This window comes from Bison bison, unplaced genomic scaffold (assembly GCF_000754665.1).
Source record: "Bison bison bison isolate TAMUID 2011002044 unplaced genomic scaffold, Bison_UMD1.0 scf7180017864530, whole genome shotgun sequence".
Lineage (NCBI taxonomy): Eukaryota > Metazoa > Chordata > Mammalia > Artiodactyla > Bovidae > Bison > Bison bison.
The window spans coordinates 9,329,650-9,351,887 of record NW_011495080.1 but is presented as its reverse complement, the minus strand read 5'-3'; the positions used below and the strand labels follow the sequence as shown (position 1 = coordinate 9,351,887).

Below are 22,238 nucleotides of genomic sequence, written 5' to 3'. Positions count from 1 at the left end.
TGGAGCTGGCTTTAACTAGCACATTAGTCTCTGAAAAGTGGTAAGCTGCATCAGTAATTTGGATGCTGTAGATGCTGTTTGGCTATTATTTTTTTGGACAGATGGCTTATGGGATCTTAGTTCCCTGACCAAGGATTGAACCTAGGCCACAGCAGTGAAAGTGCTGAGTCCTAACCACTGGAAGGTCAGGGAATTCCTGCTGTTTAAATCATTAAGTCCATGTTATATTATGACTGTAACTGTAGAAGCTTTAGATAAATATTTGCATGAACTATGCCAATAATAGGGATGAGCAAAGACCAAAATGTACAATTTGCACCCTTCTTTGTGATCAAGTCATTCATCCTAGAGTTCTCTGATCCTTTCCAACTCAGAAGAGTCGTTGGCTAGAGCTCCTGATTGGAGTGTGAGTGAGCATGTGGGGATTTGTTGAATTCTGATGCTTGTCTTAGGTGCTGTGTATGGAAGCATGCTGAAGCTGTATTTTAAGGACAGTTGCTGGCATTTTTACCATTGCAGTGTTTTTTGGAATCCAGTTTGCAGCCAGAATGAAGAATTATAAAAAAGCCTACAGCAGTATTGTACCACCTCAACAAAGAAATCCCTTCAGGAGTCCCAGTCTTTTTTTACTCCAAAGTTGTCTTGACTTCTTTTCTCAGTTTCAGTGTTTTTGCTTCTATCTCAAGCTACATTCCCCCCGCCCTGCCACCACCCCCGTCAAATTCTGACAGAAAATTTGGATCTCTGAAGATGATAATTGTCTTTTTTTTTCCTTCTTCTTCTTTTTTTAATGGGGAGGAGGGAAGGAGCCGTACTGAAGACTTCTGGTTTGAGAAATTGTAGGTCATGCTCCCTGTTGAAAATCCCTACTGATCAAGGTGGGAGGGTCAGTTTCTCTAGATGCCTGTTGGTAGAACGAGGTGTTGACATTGTGGAAAGGCTTTCCAGTGTTCACTTCAGCTCAAATACAGATGAGAGAGTGAAGAGTAGAGCCATTTCTGGGTTTGGTTGTTTTTGATGGCTTTTTTTTTTGGAGGGGGAGGGGGTGAGTGGTCTGTCTACTGGGTTTCTGCTCTTGTGCATAGTTCGGTTTCTTGTCTGATGAAAGAGTTGTCCATCTTCAAACTGCGTTTGCTTAGCTGGCCGTATGGCATGTGTAAGTAGTGTTGGGGTGACACTGTCTGTAAAAATGATCATCGTTCTGTATTCCCCAGTCCTGTTCTGCAGATGACAAGGAGTGAGGGTGATTCTTAGTCACTTGCGCTGCACTGTATCCAGCTGAGGTCTGCCTGGATTCTAGTTCCTGAATCTGAGATGGTTAAATGAAACTCTCCCACCTGGAGTGGCTCCCTTGTAAGCCACCAACTTGTTCTCTTGTAATCACTCATGGTGGCAGTACTGAGAAGGGTGGTCTTCAGATATTCTCATTAAATGCTGTTACAGTTGAGTCTTTTGTTGGAGGGAATAAATCTGGAATCTGGAAGTTACATTCCTGGTAGGTTTCTGGTTACAGGCCTGGGTCTGAAACAATTGCTTTGTTTTTTCCAAGCAGAGAAGATGCTGTAGAAACCCAGAATCAAAGATGACCCTGATATTTCTCTCGTGAACTCATTAACCACACTTGTTTCTTCTTTTTCACGTCCCAGTCCTGAGCAGAACCGGCTTGCGGAATGTGAGGAGCAAGCGAAAGCATCTAAGAAAGGGATGTGGAGTGAGGGGAACGGTTCACATACTATCCGGGACCTCAAGTATACCATTGAGAACCCAAGGCACTTCGTGGACTCTCACCACCAGAAGCCTGTCAATGGTGAGGCTGTCGGGGAAAGACAGATATGACTCAGGGTGATTTCTCTCTATTTGCCGTCGAGCTCCTTGAGGTTAATAAAACTGATTCTACTTTAGTACCCGTGGAGAATTGTTAAGGGTAAAACAACACCATGGTATTTTGGAAGGGAGCTTTCCATCCAGTTCATATATGCATCAAATGTATTTTGCAGAGATTAGTCCTTTGCTGCTACAGAGTAGTAAATTGCTGGTAATTTTGCACATGGGGGAGCTTCCTGTTTTCTCTAAAAAATGGCTATCTCTAAATACCACCTCTAAAACTTCAAGGTAGAAATATGTATTCTTTATATATCTAAACATTTATGCATGCACACACGCCCCCACACACACTATATAGTTCTCAGTTCTACTTTGAGACCTTATTAACTTGCAGACTCAGTAAAATAAAATGATTACCAATCCTGAATTATTGTTAGTTTTTGCCAGGCACTCAGTATACAGGTGAGCAACCTGGCTTACAGATAACAGAGCTTAGGTATGGGCCAAGAGGTCCCAGAAGGTTCAAAAGATGTAGCAGTTGGTTTGAACCAAATCCTCCTGGAGTAGTTTGGGCAGAAGTCTGTGTGAACACTCGTGGTCTGCCGGTGCTTTGTCACCTCCCAGAGTGGGGCTTTCTCCGGATTTGGGAAGAGGAACTGTGCTCCAGGCAGTTTATGGGGCGTTGTTTCTCCTTGGCACGACCTGTGTCACTCAAGCCGTTTGTTCTGTCCTGCAGCTATCATCGAGCACGTGCGGGACGGCAGTGTGGTCAGGGCCCTGCTCCTGCCAGATTACTACCTGGTCACGGTCATGCTGTCAGGGATCAAGGTCAGCTCATGCGCTGGGCTACGGGGTGGTTCATGGAAGTGTTCAGTGATGGGGGGACTTCGTCCATACCATTTCTTTCTAGTATGGGCTGTTAACATTGACTGGAGTACTTTAAACTTGGCAGTGGTGCAGTTCTAATTAGATCAAATAAGACTGTTTTAAGTACTCAGAGTCTGTTTGGAGTGGGCTGTGCAGAGATGGTTGAAACCTAAAGAGGAGGGAAAGGGAAGCCAGTCCATGGGATCGCAAAGAGTCGGACACAACTGAGCAAATAAGCACGCACTTATTAAACTAAAGTTTGCCGAGTGTGTTCTCTTAATGTAAAATAGCCATTTTGATTAAAGAAAAAAATCAGGGATTTAAAGTGAGGCACTGATGAATCTCTTCTTGGAAAGGGGTCATTTTCAAGTGTAATTAATGATTTTCCCCATGTTGTCATGAGTTTTATTTTATTTTATTTACCAAGAAGGCTGAGGGGATGGTATTTCCAGTTGCTTTTTATCAGTATGTTTTAGAAGGGTCGGAAGGCCTCATTGGACACCTTTCCCAGCCCAGCTTTGTGGGCTTGTGCTGTTGGATCGTACCCTGTGGGCTGAGCACGCCCAGCACCCACGGGCCCGCCTTACTTGTGCTTTAGTGCCCAACTTTTCGACGGGAAGCGGATGGAAGTGAAACACCAGAGCCTTTTGCTGCAGAAGCCAAATTTTTTACTGAGTCTCGACTGCTTCAGAGAGATGTCCAGATCATCCTGGAGAGCTGCCACAACCAGAACATTCTGGGTACCATTCTGCACCCGGTGAGTGAGCCTGGCAGACTGGCCCACGCAGGGCGGGGGTCCACTTGGGGTTTGAAGAGCTGCATTTGGCTTCTGTTCTTCCTCTCTGTGTTTAGGAGCCATTGAAGTATCTTGATAGGGTTATCATCTACTGACTTTGAGACCTTTTTAGGGAGTTATCCGTTCTCTGATAGAATTGGACAGATTTGCAACTTTGTACTTTTAGAAAACTAATCTCAGTTGTGGTTGGGTTTATAAGGGGAGGAAGGACGCTTGCACCTATTTTCCCAGATGCTAGTCCTAAAGATTGCCAGTAAGAAAGGTGGAGGCTGCCACATCAGTTAAGAAGTGGCAGTAGAACTTGTAGAATGGGATTGGTGAGGTTTGCAAGTAGGTTAGCTATTTGGAGTACAGTAAGTCCCCTATAGAGGAAGGAGTTCAGTTCTGAGAGTGTATTTGTTAAGTCTAATTTGTTTGTAAGTACAACAAAGTTAGCCTTGGTACCCAAGTAACACAATTGGCTATATGCTGCTAGCTTTTATGCCTCTTTCCAGATATCCTGGGCTTGAAATGAAGATACTGTATTCCTGTACTCTATACAGTACTGTACAATAAAGTACACAAAAGCACAGCCCCTTGTAGGGATGCACGCATGTGACGGTGTACACCAAACCCGTGAACTAACGTTCATGGCTGGACATGCAAACGCACGTTCACATCATTGAAAGTTTGAAACTTGAAGGTTCACAGGTAGGGGACTTACTGTATGGGTAGAACTGTCATGAGGAACTCCTCCTTTGGAAAAACTGTGTCCCAAGCCTTATTCAGTTGCTGCCTAATGTTGCTTTTGAGTAGGAAGTAGGTTAAGATCTTATAGTTCTGACTACTGGGAGTTTTACCCTAGTGTATACTTTGGTAGGTGGGATATTCTTGGATGGGAAATTGCTTTTTAACACCCCAGTTTAAATAAATTGTCATTATTGTAATCCATATCCAGTACCAGAATAAACTACTGTTCTTCTTTGGCTAGAGAATTCTTCCATGATGGCAGTTGTGGAAGGCTGGGAGGCTTGGTTTGGAATGTGCCAAGGTCATGTCTGTTTCTTCTGAAGTGCTCGCTGTCTGCCAGAGCCCTGCCAGATGGCTCTGTGTCACTGTAGAATGTGAATTGTAATTCACCGGGCAAAATATAACTGTAGTTATTCCCTTACTCAGCCTGTTCTTTGGCTCTCCCCTTATGAAAAGGGGAGTAAATGCTGATCTCAGGGAAGGAAATAATAAGGTATAATCTCCACTGAAGATTAACATCCTCTGTCCACAAGAAGAGCTATTGAAATGCCAATTCCATTCAATGCCACTAACATTTATCCTACCCCTGTTAAGTGCGAGTTACTGTGCTGGGTGCTGTGGGGATATGAAGCCAGGGCCGTTGAAGGGAATCACAGAACAGCGTCTCCCCTCATAGGGCTGGTTTCTTCATGAGGGAAATGACTCTACTTCATTTTTTTTTTTTTAACTACAAAATAGATTGTGGCTATGTTAATCACGTCAGAAGTCAAGAGAAATGGATTCCCTTGCAACCGAATCTAATCTGTGCCTGCCTTATTTTTCAGAACGGCAACATCACAGAGCTGCTCCTGAAGGAAGGTTTTGCCCGCTGTGTGGATTGGTCGATTGCAGTCTACACACGGGGCGCAGAAAAGCTGAGGGCAGCTGAGAGGTAAGGCTTGTTGGGGAAGCCTTCTAGCCAAGGATCTAGGTGTAGGGGACTCCAGGGGAAGGGACCTCAGGATCTTCTCTCACCCAACCATGTCAATGTAAAGGATTGGGGAAATTCCAGAAGGAGCTGGGATCTCGTAGAGGAATGACTGGCTTACAGTCTCCGGGTTCAGTGTAATTCAGGGCTGTCTACTGATTTTTCACTCAAACATTATTGGTCACCTGATTTGCTTTATTAATGTTTTCAGTTCACTTTTTTTTCCAAGCCTCTCACTTAGATTTCAGGTTTTAGGCATTGGAAATGAAATAAACTTGAGGCTCATTTGAGGACAATGAAATAACTTATTGGCTCCTTCCTGACATGCAGGCTGGAGCCAAGTGTATGATGGAAAGACAGAGCCTGTGGGTCCCTAAATAAGACTATCAATGTTGCTGCTAAGCCTGATGCCCTAATTTATCGAACTGTATGCTGTAGTTATAAATGCTAATACAACTGTAAGGTGTTGTGTTTTTGGCTAGGTGCCCCATAGTTAAAGCAGATGGAGCAATAACTGATTCCTAGAAAAATGATAACGGATATGCCAAAGATCAGTGGCCATTTCAGGTGTTTCCAGGTATAGGTGAACGTGAGTCTCCAGGTGGAAAAAAATGAAGCAGATAGATGAATAGAGACGATGTTCATAAAGTCGCACCCACTGCCTCCCAGGATACGTTTAGGTAGAAGGCCGGGATCACTGGTAACATTCCACTCAAGCCCGTGTGGTTTATTTCAGAGTCATAGAGTTTACAGGTTTTTGCCTTTGAGGCACATGACGAAGAGGTGTGCAAGAACATGAATTGAATTTCTCCTTTCTTAGGTCTCTTACAGCCTTCTCTACTTGTAAGCAGAAATACTCGGAACTTTTTATAAAAATAGATTTTAATTTGGGCCATTTAATCTGGCATACCTGACAAGGGTAGACACTTGGGAAAAACAGTGATCGTATACATTGTTCAGTCTGTTTATGTTCCGCAGTTAAATTCAAAAGTACAATATGTGTATCAAGCACAGCTTTCCAAATATCTCTGACTATTTTGTGATGCTTAATTTTTCTGTTGTTGTTGCCATTGTTCAGAATATCCTGTAGGTCTGTTTTTCTAAATTATTTTGGTTGATGATTCTTTTTGCGTTCTTTAAGCTCCCTCCTCTCTTTGAAGAAAGTGAGTTACAGTGACGGTGGCTTCTGCATGTTTTATAACATCTACAGGAGATTTTTAAGATGGCTCATCATTAAAAAGCAGGTTTAGACCAAGGAATGCAGATCATATTTCAGTGATATGATTACTTGCCTACTGTTTTGCATGCTGTGTTAGCACTCGCTTGCATTGTCGGTAAATCTCTATTGAGGTATTTCACGTGTTTTTACAACTACAACATGCTGCTTTTGTCTTTTCTCATTTTTGCACTGCTTTGAAAAGCTGTAATACCATTTTCAGAAATAACAGTTTAATAGTTCCTTTGCCCTACATCCTTTTATTTCTAAATAAATACTTTGACAGTTTTTCACTGATATAAAATATATGTGTGTGTGTGTATGTATATATGTAAATCTTTGCACATATTCCCTGTCCCTCTCTTACTCTGACTCAAAAAGTCTTTTCTGGGCTTTGTGCTCTAAAACAAATGTTTACCAACTTGATTTTTTAACTTTTGTTTAAATTCTGCTGGATTATTGTCCATTCTTATTCCTCATTAGATGCACTATAGTGACCATTTTGTTCATGTTTTCCATGTGGGATTTGGGTAGCTAATAACCTTTTTATATATTTAAATATTTCCTTATGCATTCATTTTATTATTATTTTTTTAAATCTTTTGGCCACTCTGTGTGGTATATGGGATCTTAGTTCCCTGACTAGGAATTGAACCCATGCCCCCTGTACTGGCAGCGTGGAGTCTTAACCACTGGACCACTGCGGGGGTCACAGTGCTCTTTTATTTTTGAAGAATGTTTGTCTTTCATAATCAAGCAGAGAACTCAGAGCACAATGACTATATCCTACTCAATCTTTGTAGCATCACCGACTCAGTGGATAAGAGGTTGAACAAACTCCAGGAGATACTGAAAGACAGGGAAGCCTGGTGTGCTGCAGGCCACGGGGTTGCAAAGAGTCAGACTCGACTGAGTGAACAACGACCTTTTTTATAATGCAAATAGAGATGAGCAGGCTTATGCTTCTTAAAAATACTTTTGTTAGATGTGTGCGCTGTTCCCTCCAACTTAAGAGAGCAGTTTGTCTGTCACCCGGCATTTAGGAATCACTCAAGAGGTACCGTTTCACGCCAGTCAGAATGGCTGCAATCCAAAAGTCTACAAGCAATAAATGCTGGAGAGGGTGTAGAGAAAAGGGAACCCTCTTACACTGTTGGTGGGAATGCAAACTAGTACAGCCACTATGGAGAACAGTGTGGAGATTCCTTAAAAAACTGGAAATAGAACTGCCATATGACCCAGCAATCCCACTGCTGGGCATACACACCGAGGAAACCAGAATTGAAAGAGACACGTGTACCCCAATGTTCATCGCAGCACTGTTTATAAGCAACCTAGATGTCCATCAGCAGACGAATGGATAAGAAAGCTGTGGTACATATACACAACGGAATATTACACAGCTATTTAAAATAATGCATTTGAATCAGTTCTAATGAGGTAGATAAAACTAGAGTCTATTATACAGAGTGAAGTAAGCCAGAAAGAAAAACACCAATATAGTATACTAACGCATATATATGGAATTTAGAAAGATGGTAACGATAACCCTGTATGCGAGACAGCAAAAGAGACACAGGTGTATAGAACAGTCTTTTGGACTCTGTGGGAGAGGGAGAGGGTGGGATGATTTGGGAGAATGGCATTGAAACATGTATAATATCATATGTGAAACGGATCGCCAGTCCAGGTTCAATGCATGATGCAGGATGCTCAGGGCTGGTGCACTGGGATGACCCAGAGGGATGGGATGGGGAGGGAGGTGGGAGGGGGGTTCAGGATGGGGAGCACGTGTACACCCGTGGCGGATTCATGTTTATGTATGGCAAAACCAGTATAATATTGTAAAGTAATTAGCCTCCAATTAAAATAAAATTTTTTTTTTTTTTAAAGAGGTACTTGATACACCAAAGAGCAAATTAATTAGCAAGGTGGACTTGTACTTTGCAGGCTTGGAAAGGGTGCGCCCAGACCGCAGCCTGTCAGCCGTGGGTGTACGGCGTATATGCAGGTGCTGTATGGTTTGCCTTGTGGTGGTCACACGTTGTGCTGGTCTGATTAGCCTTTTCTCCTGGTGCCTTGTCTGTGAGATAGGGTAGGGTTTTGCTCCTGTGATGATGGTGGATTCTGTCGCTGCCTTAGTCCCTCTGAGTGATCTGAATCCTTGCTTTGTTGCCAGGTTTGCCAAGGAGCGCAGGCTGAGAATATGGAGAGACTACGTGGCTCCCACTGCTAATTTGGACCAAAAGGACAAACAGTTTGTTGCCAAGGTGAGTCATCTCAGCATCTGGCGCTGCACTGTGCACGCTGTCAGGCTAGTGATAATACAGAGATCTGAATAATCAGTCAAGGGCTGAAGCGTTTCTCTGGCAAGGCAAAGCACTGATGCGTGCATGTGTGTGTGCGTGATTGCCTGCACGGGTGTGTTTGTTGTACGGAACTTGGAAACTGTAAGAACGTAAATTTCTGCTGTAGATTTGCATAACTTCATTAGAAATTAATGGGTTAAAATTGTGCACCTTGACCCTTTGAAATCTCTCATATGCTAGAGATTCTGTCTGTCTGCTTAGCAAATAACATTCTCTTAGATTGCTTGCTTTCTTTCTTGCTTGCCTTTTTTTTTTTGTCTGTGCTGCGCAGCTTGCAGGATCTTAGTTCTCACCAGGACTTGAACCCCGGCCCTGGCAGTGAAAGCACTGAGTCCTAACGACTAGGTCTCCAGGGGACTCCCTCTCTTAGATTTCTTATGCCCAAGGGTATAAGACCTCAAATTTCTCTTCTTTCTGTTTTGAGAGTCTTGTGGTTTTGATTTTTTTCTAATGTGGAGTGTTTTTGTGGTTTTGAATGTTTTCTGTTGTGATGTGTTTTTCTGAGGGCTCCCCACTTTGCTGCGATGGATTTCTCTGAAGGAACTGAACTGCCGAATAGATTGTTTAGATCCTGCAGCAGTGCTGTAAAAGTGTTGTTTTTTTTGAAAAAACTTCATCGCAGGGTTTGGTACCTTGAGCGGTAGAACCTATAGTAGACCTTGCTTTCCCAAAACTGCTAATGTTTTTAACTTATTTTTACTTTTGGCAAGACATGCTAGAAGCTTTGTCATAATGGACTTAAAATATCCTTGGATATTTAACTATCCAGGGACTGTCCTAACTGTCCAACGGAGAGTTTAAGGTGGAGAGCCACTAGGTGGCACTGTCAGCCTGAAAAATTTTGGAATGCTTTCTCTTAGAATGGTAAAATTTTAACAAGTCTCCAAGGAATTGACTGAATTTCTTCACTTTCTCTTTTATAGTGCCCAGAGCAGTAGGTCACTGAGCGCTCAAGCGGCCCCTTTTCTCTCCTAGTAGATGGTCTGTCTCTACACCAGCTGTCAGGTTAACTGCAATTGTGCCTTTCAGTGGACGTTAGTTGAAGGAGCTCCTGCTTGGGTTCTCCATATGTGTCTTTCACATCTTGATGCAGATCAGAATGGACCGCTGCTTCTCTGTGTGAGGACCACACCAGCTTGGGAACTTGGACATAGCTGCGCTGCCGATTGGAATTTGTGTTTATGTTTTCCTGTAATCTGTCCTAAGACTCTAGAAGGACATAGCTACACAAGGAAAGCATGACCATTCGCTCACCAAGGAGGCAGGCCTTGCATTTTTCACTATCATCACAACTCTAGTGATACAGATGACCCTGGGGAGAGTCTCGTTACACTGTACTGTCCCTACGAGCCCCTCCTCAGTTGAAACTGAATTGGTAGAGAAACCTGGAAGATTGAAAGGGTTTTGGACCTTGGCTACATGGGAAAATAAGGCATTGCTGAAGAAAATTCTTCATCTAAAGGATTAGATGATTGAGCCAGCAGCTTTACGTTTATCCTGAGTATGATTTTATTGGTAACTTGAAAAAGGAAAGCTTTAGGACAAATAGAACATTCCTTCTGTTTTGAAAAAATCCAGGATCTCAGAATCTATTTTTGTCTTTTTTATTTTAAAACAAAGTGAGACTTTTTTTTTTATTACAATGAAGTTTTATTTTTTACAATGCCAGAATAGAGATTATCTCTATAAGAGCCATTTGATTAAGGATCCTGTAGTATCCTAAACATAAATTTAGGTCATTCAGATATAGGCCTGTTCAGAGGGTAGAGAGAAAAAGGTTTTCACTGAATTTTTTTAACTCCTTCAGGATTATTTTTGTTTTTAAAACAGGAAAAAGCATAAAAAGAAGGAAAAACACACATACTAGATGAAATTACTATGAAAGAAAAAGTTGATCATACTGTCAATTGTGAGTGTTGGCAGACTGGCCCACGGGCCAAATATGGCCCACCATTGTTTTTGTGTGGTCTGTGAGCTAAGCGTGGATTTTATGTAGAAAGAAGGGTTTGTGGCACATTGGAATTATATGAAATTTAGATTTCAGTATCGTGAGTAAATTGGAACATAGCCACATCTCCTCATTTACATATTGTCTGGAGTTGTTTTTGTGGTGTGGTGGCAGAGGTGAGAAGTGACAGAGACCATGTGGCCTGCAAAGCCTAAAATATTTGTTATCTGGCCCTTTACAGAAAAAGTCTGCTGACCTTTGACCTATACCAGTCCTCAGAATGGTTTGATATGATATAAGGAGCTCGAGGCAGAATGTAAATCAAGGCCTTGCTGCTTTCATCAAGAAGATCTTGCTATGGAAAAAATGTCAGCAATGTTCTCACTGATGTAGTTGATTTATGTTCCGGTACAAGTGCCTTATCTCATTGCAGACTGGCAGTCACTTTTGAGTAGTACTGACTTGTATTCTTTTGTATATAATTTTTAAGTTGGTAAGTTTTTATTTTTAACATGTAGACATTTTTATTATTTTTTAAAATTTTATTTATTTAAGTTCTCATGTCAGTGACTTTATTACACCTAAATTTCCTTAACTTTCGACAAAATGAGACACTGACTAATTTAACAGGCTACATACAGTCTTACAGGTACACTTTGTTACAGGAATCTATCTAGTACCAACCATAGCAGGTTAGATTAGTGAAGGATTTGACAAATTTTAACTGTAAATGTTTTGCATGGACATTTTTAAAGAACTCTGTGGGCTTCTTAAGAGAAGTGTACTCTTATTTCCCTCTTGCTTGAGGCAACCATTTTCAACTCTTGGCTAATTCACGTCTTTGAATAAAATGTTCAATTGCTTGCTCTTAATTTTTCAGGCATAACCTTTTCCTTCACACCATGGAAGATGAGGATTTAGTTTTTTCACACGTGGGTGTGCATGTACTTTTCTCCATGCCTTCTAATAGGACTATATCATAATTCTGGCTCAGTTAATATTCAGTGTTTACTTTGTAAATGCTAATCACTTCCAAGATATATAGCATGTTATGACTGCTTTTCATTTCCTGCATGATTTTTTGTTTTTCCTGGAGTTAATTTTTAAATTTTATGTATATATCTTTTGTATACTTACTAATTCAGCCCCCGCATTCTGTCATCTGTTTAAATCTTTTCCCAAGACATGATTCAGGTCATTATTTTTATCTTTTTCAATAGTACTTTCCAGGAGCCTTGTGACCTGTAACAGTCTAGTTTAGTTTAGTTCTTTTTTTTCCTTTTATAAAGGTGTCTTCTTTGGATTTCTTTACCATTATCTTGAGTTTTTCTTTGCCTCACTCCTGGATTGGTGCTGTGTTTGCTGAATCTTACGGCTTCATTATGATTTACTACTTTATTTTGGTGACACACATTCTATTAGCTTCTTGGGAAAAGAATGCTTAGGAGGTAGATTTTTGAAACTGTTTATGTTTACTCTGTTATTACATTTGATAGTTTAGATGGGTGCAAAATTTTGTTCGGAGAAGGCAGTGGCACCCCACTCCAGTACTTTTGCCTGGAAAATCCCATGGATGGAGGAGCCTGGTAGGCTGCAGTCCATGGGGTCTCGAAGAGTCGGACATGACTGAGCGACTTCACTTTCACTTTCCTGCATTGGAGAAGGAAATGGCAACCCACTCCAGTATTCTTGCCTGGAGAATCCCAGGACGGGGGAGCCTGGTGGGCTGCCGTCTATGGGGTCACACGGAGTCAGACACGACTGAAGTGACTTAGCAGCAGCAGCAGCAGAATTTTGATAGAAGCTATTTTCTTTAGAATTATGAAAACATTGCTCCACTTTTATTTGTTAGGAGTTTTTGTTTGTTTGTTTTCTTTCTTTATTTCTTTGGTGGCCTGAAACCATTCTGATCTCCCATGCCAGTGCTGTTTTTTATTTCTGTAAGCTCTTAGCAAATTCTTCTTTATTCTGAAATTTCAGAATGATATGCTTTGCTTATCCATGTGTGATCATGTTGTGGTTTAAAAATTAAACCATATGAAAAATTAAATTTTAACTCTTTTGTTGTTGGTTTCCATCTAGTTTCTCTGCTATTTTTCTAGAATTTTTGTTTGGATGTTTAACTTCATGGACTAGTCCTAATTTTTTCTTACTATTTTCCATTTTTTTGTCTTTTCCTTCTAGATATCTTCATGTTTGTCTCTCATCTCTTCTATGAGATATTTTATCATGCTGTATCTTAATTTCTAAAAGCTTCTTTGTTCTTTGAATGTTTGTCTTATTACTTTTAAAAAATAACATGTAATACTTATTTCAGAGATGAATATCATCTCTTAGGATTTAAGGAATTAACAATAATTTGTTAAAGATTTTTCTCTCCCTGTATAGTCTGTGTTCTCTTAAGTTGTTTTTAATTCTCTTTGGTTATTTTGATCTCTTATTTTCCATATTAGAGACTTACTTTAGATATCTGGTAACCTTTGGTGTTTTCTCAAAGAACGAGGTATTCAACACTGGTTTAGGAGCAGGATGGGATTTAGGGTATCCATCTTGAAATCCAGGTGCTTCTTACATAGATTTTAAACCAGTCCTAGTTTTGGACCTTATTTTCATTCCCCCTTGAGATCCCTGATTTGATATTTTCTCACTCTTGGTGAGTAGGGGAAGTCTGCAGTATAAATCAGAGAGATTTCTTTTCTCACCACTAGCTCAGATTTAGCTTTCGTGAGTCTGTAGAGTCAGTTACCACTCATTCCTCTGCTTTCCAGCTTCCAAGTTTTGTTGCTATATTCTTCTCTCTCATTATCTTTGTCCTTTCGGGCTTTGGCAAACAACAAGACAAAACAAAATGAAAAACAGACCCCCAAACCCTTTATTTTTGTGTAGAAGTATTTAGGGAGGGTAACAAAGTAAATATATGAACTTCCTTTATTGTTCCTTGTGTTCCATTGTAAGGCTGCATCGTAATTTATTTAACTAGTCCCCAGTAGGTCATTATTCATGTCATTTATCACTTTTCCATTATTTAGAAAATGGAATAAATCTCTACTCGAGTGGCAGTTATTCCCTTAGGAGTATCTGGAGCGCATTCGCCAGCAGCTCCCCAGGCGTCGGTGACCAGTGTGTGTCCCGCGTGTGTGTTCAGTTTCAGATATGTTGTTAGAGCAGAGCTTGACCGCCGTTTTCTTAAAGGACCATAATAGTAGATATTTTAGTCTTTCTGGGCCATATAGTCTCTTTGCAACTCTACAAATCTGCCACTATAGCAAGAAAACAGCTATTGGTAATGCGTAATGAATTGGCATGGCTGTGTTCCAATAAAGCTTTATTTATAAGAGTAAGTGATGGGCCCTTGGCTATCGTTTGCCGAACCTTATTGTAGAACACAAGATGTCAGCATTAAATGTAAAAGGGAAGATGATTTCTTTTCCCAAGCTAGAACCCAGCAGCAGTTTTGTAGTCATTTTGCCTAATTTTAAATATTTGTTAATGACAAAACTACTCTGGCAAGGAAACCTATAAAGGTCCTAAGGTGCCTTGGGCTTTCCTGAACATAGTCTGGCAGTCCTGCAAATTTTTGCTGAAGGATTCTGCTCTGAGGCTGCTGTGACCATAAGGCCTGAACAAATAGAGTGCCTACTGAAGAGAGGACCACTGTCTCCAGCTGCTGCTGCTGCTGCTGCTGCTGCTGCTAAGTCGCTTCAGCCGTGTCCGACTCTGTGCTCCCCCATCCTGGGATTCTCCAGGCAAGAACACTGGAGTGGGTTGCCATTTCCTTCTCCAGTGCATGAAAGTGAAAAGTGAAAGTGAAGTCGCTCAGTCATGTCCGACTCTTAGTGACCCCATGGACTGCAGCCTTCCCGGCTCCTCCATCCATGGGATTTTCCAGGCAAGAGTACTGGAGTGGGATGCCATTGCCTTCTCCGCCACTGTCTCCTAGGTATTAATTTATTCCCTAGTAGCTCAGCTGGTAGAATCTGCCAGCAATGCAAGTGACCCTCGTTGATTCCTGGTTCAAGAAGATCCCCTGGAGAAGGGACAGGCTACCGACTCCAGTATTCTTGGGCCTCTCTGGTGACTCAGATGGTAAAGAATCTGCTTACAATGCAGGAGACCTGGGTTCATAATTTTACAGAGAACAGCTAAATAGCTAAAGAGCCTGCTAAAGGTGACCTATGAACTCTAAGTTTGTGCCCCTGGGACCCTGTAGGTGACTTCTGGAACTGATGCAAAGCTGGAGATGGGAGTGTGGGCCAAGAGTCCCACTCCTGAGAAACTTGAAACTCAGCCAAGTGTTCTCTGGGTACATGGGGAACTGCAAGACTGGTTTCCGTTCTCCTCCTCTTAAGGAAGGCAGGGCTAGGGAACGTTCTCCTTGTCTCTCCAGGTTAGCAGAGAGACATGTTCACTTCACAGCGATTAGCTGAGCCTGCTTGAGACTTTTGTGCCTGTCGTGGCTTGCCAGTTTCCTGCTTGCCTTCCCCGTGGCGTTTTAGCTGATCTGTGCTGTTTGTAGCCATATGGTCCCTTGAGCACGTGGCTTGGCTTCCCTGTCCCTGCTGCTGGATGCTTGGGCCTTGCAGATTTCACAGACCTGAATAACACTTGGGGGTGGGGCGAAGGGGCTGAGTCTTCTCCCTGCTCAGCCTGGTTAGATAGAGGCAGCCAGCTTGGTTCTCTGTACCAGCTGATTGCTTAACCAGCAGAGCCCTGAACTAGGTGCTTTGAGAAGATGCAAAAGAATGAGAAGTGGTTTCTGTCTCAAGGAGCTTACCCTCTGCAGCTTCGTCTGGGAGAACCCTTAGTTAGCTGTGTGATACTGTTGACCGTGTCCAGTTTTGGAGGTCAGGTTATAAGCTGTCCATGGGTGGGGCACTGGTACCTATTTGGTTTGGCCCTGCTGATTTTTTGCTGTGCAAAAATGTCATGGCTTTATATGGAATTCATTATCATGTCTTCATAGATGGTGGCTCAGTGGTAAAGAATCTGCCTATTAAAGCAGGAGATGCAGGAGACATGGGTTTGATCCCTGGGTTTGGAAGATCCCCTGGAGGAGGAAATGGCAACCCACTCCAGTATTCTTGCCTGGAGAATCCCATGGACAGAGGAGCCTGGTGGGCTACAGTTCATGGGGTTGCAGAGTCAGACACGACTGAGCAACTGAGCATGAGCACGCAGATGGTTTTTAAGCGAAGATACTTAGTATTTTTGTGTAGACTTTGGTATTCTTGTTTGGTAATATGGAGAGAACAAAAATGACTAGCTACTCCCTTGATCTTTGGTTTCATGGCTTTCAGATGAAAATGAAGTTCTGGGGATGTTCTTTCTGGTTAGGAAGGTGGCCCCTCTTAAACCAAAAAGGGGTCAAGACTTGGTTTGTGGCTTAAATTAGCAAACTAATTTGCTGATAAGAAAATGGTTAATTTAGAAAAGATTTGTAAACATTTACCTACGTTTAAAATGGAAACTTTTTTAGAAGAGTTTTAGATTTACAGAAAAATTGGCAGATACCACAGGGAGGCCTGGTGTGCTGTGATTCATGGGGTTGCAAAGAGTTGGACCTGACTGAGCGACTGAACTGACTGAGTGACAGAGCTCCTACATGAGTGCCCCCCACCCACCCCTCAGTTTCCCCTGTTATTATCTGACAAGATCATGGCACATTGATTATAAGTAGTTACCAGTATTGATATATTATCAACTGAAGTCTGTACTTGAGTCAGATTTTCTTAGCTTTCCTCTGATGTCCGTTTTCTGTTCCAGAATCTCATCCTCAATAGCACGCTAAATTTAGTTGTCAGATCTTGTTAGGCTCCTCTTGGATTTGGTGGTTTCTCAGATTTTCTTTGCTTTTGATGACCTTGACAGTTAGAGGAGTGCAGGTCGGGTATTTTGTAGACTGCTCCTCTATGGGAATTTGTCTGATGCCTGGCTTCCTTTTAAGTACCTATTAGAGCGTCCAGTTTGTTGGCTTGCGCTTAGGTGCCTAAGGATATTGGCCTCAGCAGGTTGTGCTTCGTATCATGTGAGGATGCAGGGTGGTAGCTGGGGTTTTCTGGGGGCTCTGCGGTGAGCCATGGTCATCGCTGAGATAGGCTGGGGTGCTCCTGATGTCCCCCAGTGCAGTGTTGCTTCACTAATGCTTCCAGGTTTAGCTTGGGGAGAACAGACCTGGCAGATGAAAGCTGGGAGCAGGAGAAGCAGCCAATGTCCTGAGTTAGGAGAGTGAGAAGGGTGTTTGGTGTCCCCTTTCCAATGGCCCCATCAAGGGCGCTCACAGGTGGTGCCTGTAGGAGCCCTGTTTGAGCTGCTGTTGCTTTTCTTTCTGTCTGGTACTAATAACTTTGGCAGCTTTGGGAGGACCGGTGTTTGTGTCTGGGACTGTGCTGAGGGTCTTTCTATATGTTTCATAGATGCTGCAGGGTTTTGAGGAGCTCAGCAGCAGCAGCCCTATGCATTCAGCGCACAGCGCTTTAGATGGGCGCTGCAGATGGGGGGAATCTGGCAGGAGGCCAGGGTGACGGACGGATGTCCCCTGCCTCTGACAGTGCTCTGCCATTCTCCTGACCTGTGGCAGACCTTAGCCTGCGCTGTGTCATCAGTAAGCCTCTCATTTTTCCTTTTACAGTTGGGCTGTAAGAAATGCAGAGGGGATTGGGTCTAGGGCTTGCATCTCGAGTCCAGCCAGTGACCTTTTATTCTGTGTAGATTCTGCTCTTGGAGCATGTGGTCAGTAGGGGTATGTGTGTATTGACTTGAGGTCAGTAGTATGAGGAGGTGAACGGTGATGTGGGCATACTTCAAATTGCCCTGATGGAAAGCACCATCAGAAACATCACCATTATAAATGTGGTCTGTGACGGTGCTGACAAGCAGGCTTTGGATGGTAATCCACTCTGCATTTTACTTATTGCACTGTGTGACTGCAACTACTGTTTGATTGCTTTTTCCATGTCTCTGCCCAGGAGCTGCTTGTTCTCCGGACAGTAATGGCACAGTTTACCCCATAAACCCCACTTACATGCACACACGCACAGACAGGCACCCTCACCCCACTTTTCCAGGAAGGCAGGCCTCGTTTAGCTGGCAGCGTCAGAGCACACAGTTCCTGAAGAGGAGGTTGCTAATCAGGGAGATGCCGAGCAGAGAGAGTCTGCTGCTGAGGCCTGAAATTTACAGCTCCGAAAAGCCGCTTGCTGCTGCTGCGGCTGCTAACACGTTATAAGGGGTGACAAATACCAGGAACTTGTCACCGGGGTATGCTTCGAGCCTCACATTCTGTAATCAGAGGGTGAAGGTGTGAGCGCTATGATGCTTTCCCTGGTTTTATTTCTCTATGAGCATGACTAGGGTGTAGAGAATGTCTAGATGTTTCTCATGTCTTAATCATACAAAGCTTTCCTATGTTTTTGGCAATGGACACTTTAATAGGAGTTGGTTTTGCGGGGAGAGGAAGGTGCAGCTTGATCCATCATTGAGATTTTGGAAATCCCGCGATGTGTATGCAGTTAAGATGCCTGACAGTTACCGAATCTGTTGGGCAGTGGTTCTGTACCTCCTCTGGAGGGAGGAGCAGTATTGGTTTGCTGTACTAGCTGTTGTGCTTGGTATGGCCTTATGGAACTTTTGGTTTGAAGGTAGAATAGCAGTATAGCTATGGATACCTTGTGGTCCCCTCCCCCACGTCCCTGTGCTTATAATCTAGGGCTCCCTGACCTCTGTGCCATGGACCGGTACCTTCTGTCTGATGAGCGATGACATTATATTGGAAATAAAGTGTGCGATAAATGTAATGTGCTTGAATCATTCTGAAACCACCCCCTACTCTTGGTCTGTGGAAAAATTGTTTTCCATGAAACTGATCTTTAGTGCTGAAAAAGTTGGGGACCTCTGCTTTAATCCATTTCATACACCTGTGGGATTTCGAAGGATTTGGAAATCATTAGCTGAGGTCTTTCTCTTGTGGTCAGTTGGCCAAGCCCCTGCTGCTGTCTTTAGGGAGTGAGGGAGATTCTCTTACGGCGGGCAATTTTACTTTTGCGTTAATGTGTCTAGATGGTAATGGTAGCAGATATACTCTTTTTGTTTCAGTTACTGAATCCATATTCTTGGTTATATCTTCTTGGCTGTTTTTAGTTCTGCACTTAAAATGACTGGGCTGGTGTAAGGGGGTCTTTGTTTTGGAAGATTCCAAAACCACCCTTACTACGTAATCATTCCTGACCTTGGCTTGGTCCTCATGTGACCACACATCATGTTTTTGATTACCCTTGGGCTTCACTAAGGTTTTCTGGCCAGGTGAGTTTTGAGCCTCTGGCTCTCTGGGCTTTAGTGTTAGTTAGCCTTTGTGTGCAAAGAAGGCAATGGCATCCCACTCCAGTACTCTTGCCTGGAAAATCCCATGGACAGAGGAGCCTGGTAGGCTGCAGTCCATGGGGTTGCTAAGAGTCGGACACGACTGAGCGACTTCACTTTCACTTTTCACTTGCATGCATTGGAGAAGGAAATGGCAACCCACTCCAGTGTTCTTGCCTGGAGAATCCCAGGGATGGGGGAGCCTGGTGGGCTGCTGTCTATGCGGTCGCACAGAGTCGAACACGACTGAAGCGACTTAGCAGCAGCAGCAGCAGCCTTTGTGTGATCCTCAGCTCTAAGAAAAAGGTTATAGCAGAATGGCTGTAGTTATCTGAGCCTGGTTTTTGCTGCATTCAGGTTTTACAAGTTAATCTTACACCTAGTTGAAACTTGAAGATAATTACCCCTCTCCTGATCTATAGAGCTCTTTCTCAGACCCTTTACTACTCTTGTGGTCCCTAGTCTGTTTTTCTCTATACTGCTTCCATTACTAATGGTGTGAAAACCCCAGGTTATCTTCCCATACACCAGCGGTAGTCAGCCCTCCTTGGATATACAGCTTGGTTCCAACTGTCATCTTTCTCTTTTCATTCATTCTGTTTGATGGCACTTTCCTCCTGCTATTTCCTGTCATGTATAATTTCTCACTTGGTTTTTGCTTTTTTGCTCCTTCTTTAGATTGTCCCTTAAATCACTCCTTTTTTTTTTTCTGTGTGATTGGCTGATTCTCAGGAAAAGGTAGTGGCTAGCCATTTTCAGGAATCTGCATATAAATGGGTATATTCTGTTGTAAAAGGTTGTGAGCCTTCCAGGGAATAGTTAGTGAAGGCTCTTTTACTGTTTTAGGATACTTAGCAGTGTGATACCCACCATAGCGAAGGAGACTCTAGCTCCTTTTGTTTCACATATAAAAGACGAGGGGACTTTTGCAAGTCTTCCCTCAGGGTGGCAGCTGACCCTGTAGTTTGTTCAGCTGCTGGTTTGCTCCTGATGGGGTCTGATTGAAGGTGGGGAGAGTGGGTTTTGATTCATCAGATGAAGTGGATGGTGGCTGTGTTTTGTAGTCAATAGCTTCCTTGTAGTAAAGTGTTACTTACAAAAAACCCAAAATGGCCTTGTAACAAAAAGTTCTGAATATAGCTGGGTGAATTGTAGACTGCTGGCTGAATTATGAGGTCTGGTTGTAATCCTGATGTAGTCTGAGTGTGGTTTTGAGGAAATTTTATTCTGTGCACATTGGTGGAGTGTTCTGATAACCTCCACAGAGGAATATTTGTGCTTTTGCTGTTGAATAGATATCCTTGAAAGCTTGGGAGTTAGTTACTAGCTGAGTGGGGTCCAGTGTTGCTGTTTTGGGGTCCAAAATAGAGATGCCCGTAGTAGTGCTCTGAAAAGGTGGCTTCCAGAGTAGTTGAAGTCATATCTTAGCAATCTAACGTTTCTGCCGGTGAGATCAACAACGGAGCATCTCCTTTCACATGCTGAGATGACAATACTTTTTGCCCTTCACTTGCCTTTGATTTTTCTGCTCTGTGTTGGGGCGTCCTATTTTGGTTTTTTCTCATCTAGTGCTGGTACCTCCTAATCCAGCCCTTGCCTCTTTTCCTAGAATCATGTTGTGATAGGCATTTTGATTTTAACTTAGAACCTGTTTCAAGGAAAATCCTCAGTAGTACGTAGAGACTAGATTTCTAGTTCTTAAGCTTTGTAGTTTCCCACAAATCTTGGTCAGGGCAAAAGATGAAAAAGCTTGGCCATCTTTCTGAGTGATACAGATCCTGCCTTGCTGAGAAATCATCATATCTCTCAGGTCTGCTAATAATGGGATAGTTTCCTTCAACGTTGTTGTACCGTAAAGAATGATGTTGGATCTGTCCCAGTGGCTGTTGGTGTCAGCCTTCTTCCTGTGACGGTGTGCCTTGCTCCTTAGCACATGTGCTGCGGGATTGGGCCTTTGCGGCACATTTCAGCATTTTCGCCTTCTTGCCGCCCACAGGTGATGCAGGTGCTCAATGCTGACGCCATCGTCGTGAAGCTGAACTCTGGGGACTACAAGACCATCCACCTGTCCAGCATCAGACCGCCAAGACTGGAGGGGGAGAATACACAGGTGAGACGAGAGAAGCAGCAGCACCTCTTTTCTGAAACCAAGAGGGAGGAGCTGGACGATCAGTTAGATATGGTTCGTGTGTAGGAGAACACTAACAGACCAATAGTGTAAATCGCCGAAGTATTATTTCCTAGTATTTGCAGCCTAGCTGCCACTGGGCAAGTCTGTTTCTCTTGAACCACACTCACTGCTCTCCTTCATTTTTGATGGGCCCCACTGGCATTCCTCCCTAAGGGGCTTGAGAGGAGTTGGGTTGGTGTATGTTAGGTGGTGAATGAGTCTTGTTAACGAGATCTTATTCTCTGAGGTTAAGGAGAGGAAGGGTCTGTGTCTCACGCGCATGATAGCAAGGCCTGTTCTGCTGGTCATTTTGATTTGCTCTGTGTTTTTGCTCTAGGAAGAAATAAATCTTGGTGTGTGTGTATATATATATATATATATTTATATATATATTGGGTGGGGTCAATTACTCATCTTTTCCAAGTGGCGACTAGAATTGTTAGTTGCACTGTTTTGTTCTATTTGCTGGGTCTTCGGGCAGCAGGGGTGCTTGGCTAGCCAATGTGTACGATTTTGGTATGTCAATTTGAGAAATTATGCTTAGGATGAAAACTGTAGGCAGTTTTGTTTTAAATTTTGTGGTCGTTGTCTTTCTGTTGTTACAACTTACGAGAGCCTGGGGAAAGGGATTGTGGTTGAACTTTTTTGTTTGTTAGGCTGTCTTAGTTTTGTAGACATCTTTTCCAGCACCTGTTTTTGCCTCCTGATAGCTAAAGTGTGTAACTGTGTGGATCGGTTATAGAACTGGGTCCTCAGTGAGAGCCAGTGCCACAGGCAAATTAAACAGTGTGGTTGAACTTAGTACCATGTAGTTTTTTAATGTATCCTTTTGTAGTTTTAGAGATGTGAAATTTGCTTTTCTGATGTTTTGCACGTACCCGTGTCTCAATGCATTCACGAGTTGAAATTCAGGCCCCGTTTTCATTTGTGTGAGAGTTTATAGGCAGCCCATAAGAGTAAAATAAAAATATTGAGATTGTCTTTTGAATGACATCAT

The 22,238-nt window shown here is 42.9% G+C and overlaps 1 protein-coding gene across 1 annotated transcript in view; it reads left to right on the top strand.

The window, feature by feature from the left end:
- The window catches only part of SND1 (staphylococcal nuclease and tudor domain containing 1), a 421,950-nt gene that overhangs the window by 43,182 nt on the left and 356,530 nt on the right, over nt 1-22,238 (top strand). The window contains exons 6-11 of the mRNA XM_010831720.1: nt 1,647-1,807; nt 2,561-2,652; nt 3,290-3,448; nt 5,041-5,147; nt 8,579-8,669; nt 21,068-21,181. Coding sequence (XP_010830022.1) covers nt 1,647-1,807; nt 2,561-2,652; nt 3,290-3,448; nt 5,041-5,147; nt 8,579-8,669; nt 21,068-21,181 — 724 coding nt within the window. The remainder of the gene's footprint in view (nt 1-1,646; nt 1,808-2,560; nt 2,653-3,289; nt 3,449-5,040; nt 5,148-8,578; nt 8,670-21,067; nt 21,182-22,238) is intronic.